This window comes from Phalacrocorax aristotelis, chromosome 12, assembly GCF_949628215.1.
Source record: "Phalacrocorax aristotelis chromosome 12, bGulAri2.1, whole genome shotgun sequence".
NCBI lineage: Eukaryota > Metazoa > Chordata > Aves > Suliformes > Phalacrocoracidae > Phalacrocorax > Phalacrocorax aristotelis.
In genome coordinates, this window is record NC_134287.1 from 4,702,557 (window position 1) to 4,710,039 (window position 7,483).

The 7,483-nt window shown below is 54.2% G+C and overlaps 1 protein-coding gene across 1 annotated transcript; it reads right to left on the reverse strand.

Moving 5' to 3' along the window:
• Positions 1 to 6,005: 6,005 nt before the first annotated feature.
• On the reverse strand, positions 6,006 to 7,175 carry FGFBP3 (fibroblast growth factor binding protein 3). The gene is made up of 2 exons (XM_075107494.1): positions 7,102 to 7,175; positions 6,006 to 6,758 (listed from the first exon to the last, which is right to left on the reverse strand). The coding sequence occupies exon 2, from the start codon at positions 6,667 to 6,669 to the stop codon at positions 6,136 to 6,138; it is 534 nt and encodes a 177-aa protein (XP_074963595.1). The 5' UTR covers positions 6,670 to 6,758; positions 7,102 to 7,175; the 3' UTR covers positions 6,006 to 6,135.
• Between the last annotated feature and the right edge of the window lie 308 nt (positions 7,176 to 7,483).

Below are 7,483 nucleotides of genomic sequence, written 5' to 3' on the forward strand. Positions count from 1 at the left end.
CAGATAGAAATAAGCAGTGTAAGTGAGACACGCTGTGGCAGGATGCTGGAAGGGTGGTTTTGGCTGCGCACGCAGCTCGCTGCCGGTGGGGCTGGGAAGCAACAGCCAGCGGCCGGCCCAAGCCCAGAAAATACAACTCAGAGCATTTCCAGATAGAAGGCAAAGAGAACTGCAGTTAATTCTGCGTAATCTCATAGATTTCAAGCTTTTGGTGATCTTTAGAGCCAGAGATCCATGGCCTTTCCATGCTGCTGCTGGGACAGCCTGGCACCCTCTAGATGCTCTGGTGAATGTGCAGGGGGAGTTTGGTAGTAACACCGGGCCATCTTAATTCTGGTGTGTAATTCGCTGTATGTGACGTTAAGTGAAACACTGCTGTTAGCTAGTTTGAGATCACCCTTTCTTCAGACCAGATATAGGGAAACATAAATAAATAAATGGATTTTTGCAGACCCCTAATTGCTTTCAGTTGCAGGAAAAAAAAACAGCTTATGCTGTAGACTTACAGCCATTTCAAATGGGATTTCGGCAGCCCTGTCACTGAAAGAGCCAGGCCCGCCTGCCTTTGGCCACTCACTTCAGGCCCGGTGCCATCCCTTCCCGGATGCTGATGTGACCATCTGGGAGAACTGACCCAGCCGAAAACCCCCCTGTCCCAGAATGATTCAACCCAGACTGGGTTCCCTGATCTCGTTTGCGATGCGGCTGCATAAACACTTTCACTGACATAAAAACATGGGCAGTGGTTACAAAAAGAGAAGGACAAGGCTGCCTCTTCCAGCTGCAAGGACAACTTCTGCTGACTGCAGTTGATGGCATAAGCAACGTGCCCCAGCCTTGGGGCGCCGGTGCCAGATAACCGGGGGAACGGCACAAGCACGTGGCGAACAGGCTTTCCGAGGTGTATAGAAAAGAGAGGGATTCCAACATTTCAAATTTACAAAGAGTACTTACACGCGCTTAGTCCTTACCTAGACTGTGTAATAAAAAAATTAAATGAGCTATTCTTCTTCAGGAAATTACGACTTTTCCAGCCTTCTGAATTTTTGACACTCGCACTGATTTAATGTTAGGTGGTGCCTTCTCTATAGAGCCGATTGCTTTTGCTGCAAGTGACGTGTGATGGAGATATTTTCATTAACCTCATTGAGGAGTTAGCTCCAAATGTCCAGCAAGAAGCCTACTCAGCTCCAGCATCTTAGTTTAAATAACTTGAAAGGATTTATCATCTCTGAGAGTCCCACCACACTGTCAAGCTGTGGGCAGAGGAACTCCAGAGGCAGAAATGTACACTATCATCTGAGTCTAACTTCCTTGGGCACCAAAGGGCATGAAGAAGGCAATGAAACATCTGCACAACCATGGCAGGTGAGGACTCACATAAAAGGCAGAGCAAGATGTGACAGGTTATAGCCTGGTGGCGTTGGGTGCGTACTCCTAATTTCGTGATGTTACTTTGCTCCGAAGCCACATTTGCCACATGGGCACTTTAAAAGGAAGCAGGCAGCTGGCACCAGGCGATTCGGCCTCTCCCCACCATTCTGGTGCTGGCAGAAAGGGTCAGCCAGAGCTGATGGGTGGCCCCGTGATATGTTGTCACTGCAGGTGCCCCCTGCACACGGCTGGCCCCGGCCCCAGGGCTGCCTTGTTTCCCAGAAATGAAAATAGGAGCCTTTATCTACCTTAGAGCTATAATAACTTCTTCAAGCAAACTATTTTTTTCTTTCGTGGTGCTGTTTTCCTACAGACTATGGCACCATAAAGTTCCTGGCTCAGAGACGTTCATTGAAACAAATGGTCACGTTACCGCTGCTATTTACCACGGACTAATAAAGCTTTAAAAATCCCCCAGAAGCCATTAAGATGCCGTCGATGTGTACGTGTGTGGCGGAGCCAGGCGCCGGAGGACGGTCATTGGCCCTACATTGGGTGGGATGACATCAGGCCCCACTTCCCATAGGGCCTCCAGCTTGCCCCGACGTCTGCTGAGGCTGCGAGAGAATAGAGCCGAGGGGAGAAAACCTTCTCGCTGCACTCTCCCAGCTCCAATGAGAACACAGGCAGCTTCAGCTGGGGATAAAAGAACCTAAAAAAAAACGCAAAACAAAACAAAAAAAAACAATAAGAGAGAGACCGTAGTCTTGGAGCTGCTATTAACGGGAGACGAATCGCAAGAGACCATTTCATGGCGAGGGACTTCAGAGAGCAGCATCCCTAAGAGCCGTTAGCTCTCAGCGAGAGTCGTGCCGAAGCCCTTCGCTGTCAGGACAGAAGCATGCATATAAATTTTATACCGTTTGTCTTTGAGCAGAGACAAAAGATCTGCTCTAAATCCTCAACATTTTGTCTCAACTAACATGAAATAGTACTTTCTTGTGTGGCTGTCTTGTTACTATTTTCCCATCAAAAGAATACTAGTGATAAATTTATTCATAATTTTGAAAGGTTTTGCTCTTACAATTAAAAAAGAAGCACCAGACACATGGGGTTGCGGGTGTGTGTATTCCTGTAAGTGCAAACTGCTAAGGAAGGCAACTTTGGGAAGCACACAGTACTTTTTTTAATTAAAAAGCAGCAGAGCTTTAAAAAGTCAGCCACTAGGTTTTCTTCTCCTGCTTTTCAGTAAACTAACCCTGAGGATGATACTGGGCAGTCTGAAAAAAAATATAATTTTTTGCTGTTTTTCAACCGAGAATTCAAACCCTACTGACATTTTGGGACCTAAGACATTCACTTATTCATGCAAGAAAATCTCTGAATCCAGTAGTCAGACTAAATAGGGGCTCTGGATATAATTTGCAGAATAAAATGCTTTAACATCTTTTTTATTAGATTAATAATGTGTGCTGAAACCAGATATTACATATACTCTTACATTTTAGGATTTGGATCTCTTTTATTGGACCAGATTTTGTTCTATATGTTTCCTTTGTTAAATAGATATTTTAACTTCAGTAATTTGTGAACATGTAATAAGAAATTATTTAATTCTGTGTTCACCGTGACCATTTCATCAAACATTTTCTCATTTTATGACAGTTTAAATAGAAAATAATGTCATGTTAGAATCTGAAATGGACTACAGCTTAATCCTAAGAAGCTTTATTTTACAAAGAACAATTATTCCTAGATTTCCTCTAAGAGATGAACATAAAATTCCAGCTGATCCAGCAGCCCTGCAGCGGGTGTAACGTGGGCGACTGAATTGCACGATGCAGGCGTTAGCGTGGCCATAGTGCCGTGTGTCTGAAATATATACGTAAAAAGTAGAATTTATATATATTAAAATATATATAACTTTTTTGTTCGTCTGTCAGTGAAGCCCCCGTGTGTTTCCCTGGGGCCCTGAGACGCCCCCACCCAGGCCAGCCCTCAGGGTTTGTCCCTGCCGGCCAGGGCTGTGTGGGAGCCTGAGGGAGGCCAGGGCCGCTCGGGGGGTCTCTCCCATGGGAAAGCTGCAGCCGACAGTAAAATCAGAGCTAAGCAGTCAGGCCACGCTGCTATTCAGCCGGCGGGAATGTGGGCTGAGCTCAGGCTGCCTTGCTGCCCCTCTCACACCCTCTTCCCCCTCAGAGAAACATGCATCATTAACCTGAGTGCTTGAAATAAATTGGGCACAATATTTGCCTTCAGAGAGGCCAGCACAGACTGTGCACGCTTCACAAAGCACGGCACGCACTGAACAAGGTTAAGCCCTAAAACGCTGAATTATTTCTAAAGTGGTAGATATTTCATACATGCTTGTACTTAACAGATCCTTTCCACATAAGGAAGGAGTGCGAGGGCTGAGAGATAATCTAAACTTTGTAATACAGCACGGTTAAAAGCCTCTTTCATGTAACTGAGTTCAGGAACTGGGCTTGGAATTCTTAAAAATCCAATCTATTACAAAGGAAGGGGTTTGGTGTTTGGCAAAATGACAAAGCCTGCCATTCTCCGGCCTCTTGTGTTGCTTGGCTTTACAGTGAATCTCAGACAGGGCTCACAGCACAAGGGAGAGCCTAGAATACGTTGGAGGCATTTCAAGAGAACTTCCCAAAGATTTCAGGTTCTGTATCCAACCAGCTCCCGCCTGAATGGTTGGGGTTTTTTATTCTTATTTGTAAATAGCCTGATGGCTTTTAAGTTGCACCACAAATCCCCAAAAGCATAGCATCCCTTTGTAGGCTCCCCCAGAACAGTCTTAAACTCAGGTAGCAAACATCAATGTCAAATGATCAGATGTTGAAACATTACATCTGCAAACACAGGCATGTAGAGCCGATAGCTGAACTGAGGCTGCCTGACCAGATTTCACTTGTTGGAACTGCGAAGTGTTCGGAGGAGTTGTGCAGGCATGAATGAGAAGCTGAATTTTTCTACCACTTGCCTACAGCCGTGCAGGAAAGTGGGTGAAATCCCTTTGTGTCAAACACCTGATGATTAAGCTCAGTTTGTGCTGCACTCTCTTTAGCTTTTGTTATCTCATAGAATTGAACTTTCCCCTTCAGGCCATGCGATGTTCAGCCCAAGAAGGGTGGCGACCCAGGCTAATCCTGGTAGCCCAAAACACTAGCCACACCCCTTTTCCAAAAAACAAATTTTCAGAAATATCTGTAATAACTAAACAACTTCTCCAGCCTGGCTGAGGCCTCGGTTTAACCAGCTTTTGGAATAAGCAAGATTTACATCATGCCCTTGCTGGTCGTACAGGCCCTCGAGCGCTGGTGCTCGGAGGCGGCACGAAGGGCTCTCACAGGGAGACGGGGTACACGGGGGTGCCGAAGCCCCGGCCTGGGAACCCCGCAGTGCCCACCCCTCGGCCAGGGCACTGGGGTGCTGGGGACAATCTGCAGGCCAGCTGGGACCGCGTATGCCGCAGTATGTAGTACTAAGGACATTTTTGCACTGCTGCACATGTAAATAATGACATCTTGCTCATGTATATCTCTCCCTAGTCCATCCTCCTGTTTTTTTGCTTCTACTGGGCATTTTCCACATGCAAGTGCTCAGCGCAGAACCCGGGAAAGAGTAATTCCTCTTGTGCCCTGGGACAAAAGACCAAACTGCTCCAAGTTTGGGGTCCGGAACCCCAGCGCCTTCCTGGGAGCAGCCACCTTGGGGCTGGCAGCTGTGCTGGGGTCATGCTGCTGCCACCGCTCCCCACGCCACATCTCCTGGCACCCTCCTCCAGCAGTCCCCCACTTTGTTTCAGGTTTCACGGCCGCTGACGTTTCTGGGTGAAACTCCCTGCAGCTTAGCCATTTCAAGGTTGGTTTTTTTTTCTAACTCGACCTCCACAGACCGCTTCTCGCAGTGCCCTGGTGCTTGTGCTGGCAGGGACCCAGCGCCACTTGGGAGCGTATCGTCTTTTACTTGTCTGCGTTGAGGCAGCACGTCCAGCTGCCTTTTGGTACTGTGTCTAACTTGGCACGTCTTGAAATGGGTTGGGAAGAGCGGAGCAGGAGCAAAGCTCTTGTTTCTGCAGGCCCCGAGTGCGTAAGAAAGGAAGAGAGGGTGGAGAAAGTAATTTGCAGAGTCAGTCTCAGCAATGTAAGCGTGTGTGAGAGCCCTTGCGTGCCCTGCTGCAGTAACTAATCCACGGAGGATGCACAGCAGCCAGCGCCCGCTGAGCCAATGTGTTTAAAATACACTTCTGACAACTCGGTTACACTGCGGCACCTTAAACCGTGAGAGGTGTACTACACCTGGCAGGTTTTTGTAGGACTTACTGCTTAGTAAAGCCTCAGCTCTCGCTCGTGTGGTACAAACGCTTGTTTTTCTCGTTGGGCAATTTCAGTGTAACTTTAACCTTGAGACTTAAAAGAAGTGGATTTGGGAGAGGGAATGGCTGTCTTTGGGTATTTACGTCCTTTGACAACCTCGACTGTGCTCGAACACCGAGCTGCCCCGGGAAGCTCCCACCTCAGCGAGCTGACAGACGTCCCGCCCGCCGCTCAGCGCGTCACGGCGCCGCAGGTATTACAGGCCTCGGACGAGAAAAGAGTTACGCGAGCTTCTTGTCGTGAAATAGCGACCGCTTTATTGGAGAGAAGAGGAAAGCCGGGGGAGCCCGGGGGCGGGCGGGTGAGGGCCGGGGGTGCCGGGGGGTCCGGCCGGGCACAGCAAGCCCTGGCCCGGCGGGGCTGGGGCGACTCAGCCCTCCCAAAATCCGACGAAAAAGCTGCAGAGCGAGTGCCACCGCTCGGCGCAGTAGGCCTGGGCCGGGCCGGCGGAGGGCTGGGCGGAGGGCTGGGCGGAGGGGGCCGGCGGGGCGGCGGGGGCGCCGGGGCCGGGGCCGGGCAGCAGGCGGAGCTGGGCCTCGGGCGGCGCCCGGCCCGGCCCGCAGAGGCGGGGCCCGAGGGGGCCGCCCGGCGCGCAGGGGTGCCGCCGCCGCCGCCGCAGCCTGCCCAGCACCTGCCGCCAGTAGCGGCGGCTGTGGCTGCCGTAGGCCGGGCAGAGGCGCGGCTCCCCGCGGTAGGCGCAGCTCCGCGCCGCCCCGCCGCCCGCCGGGGCCCGGCAGCTCAGCCGCAGCTCGCTGCCCGCCGCCGCCGAGCGCAGCTCCCAGCTGCAGCGGTGCCGCTCCGCCGTGGAGAACCGCCCCGCCGCCTCCGCCGCCTCCCGGCCCGCCTCCCCGCCGGCGGCGGCCCCCAGGGCGGCCAGGGCCAGCAGGGCCAGCGGCGGCCGCATCTCCTCGGCGCCGCGGGAGCCTCCTCCGGTGCCTCAGCGACGGGGCGTCCCGGCGCGGGGCCCGCCGGCCCGCCGCATTCCTCCGCGCCCTGCGGAGACACGGACACTGGTGGGGGGCTGCCCCCGCTGCTCCCACCCGCTGCTCGCCCCGGGGCCGCGCCGGGCTGAGCGCGGCCGTTGTTTCGGCAGAGGGGCGCACGGCGGGCTTGTCCCCCCAGGCTGGTAACCCCCAGGGCTTTCAGCTTGTTTCCACCCACCCCCGGGACCACCGGGGAGCCGCGACCCCGGGGCAAGCGTGAGCCGAGAGCCCGCACCGTGCTGCCGCCGGACCCGGCTCCCGGCAAAGCGCTCCCCTGCAGCCCCGCCGCCCCGGCCGGCCCCGCTCCCCCTCATCGCCCCCCGGGATCCCCCCTCGGGCCGGTGGGCACTCACGGCGCGCTGCGGGCTGGGCGGGGATGCCCGGGGGTCCGCGCTCTCCGGTTGCTGCTGCCGGTGGCGGGGCCGGGGCCGGGGCCGGGGGTTATCAATGGCCGGGGGCTGCCCCCGCCGACGCCCCTCCCCGGCCCCGCCGCCGCGGGGGGACAGGCGGGGGGACAGTGCTGTGCCCCCGCGGCACCGACGGGCGGGGGAGGTTCCCCGAGCTACCCCTCACCCCCCCCCCCCCCCCTTTGTGGGAGGAAACGGCACGGCGGTACCGCAAACCCGCGGCGGGGCTGCGGGGAGCCCTCGGGAGGCGGCCGAGGGAGCGGGCTCCGGGCAGCGGCTGTGCGGAGAGCATCCCTTCGCGGGGGGCCTGGTGGGCGAGAATCCCTTT

Bases quoted from the DNA above. Each gene is read 5' to 3' on its own strand.
- FGFBP3 (XM_075107494.1), bottom strand. From the start codon at position 6,669: ATGCGGCCGCCGCTGGCCCTGCTGGCCCTGGCCGCCCTGGGGGCCGCC.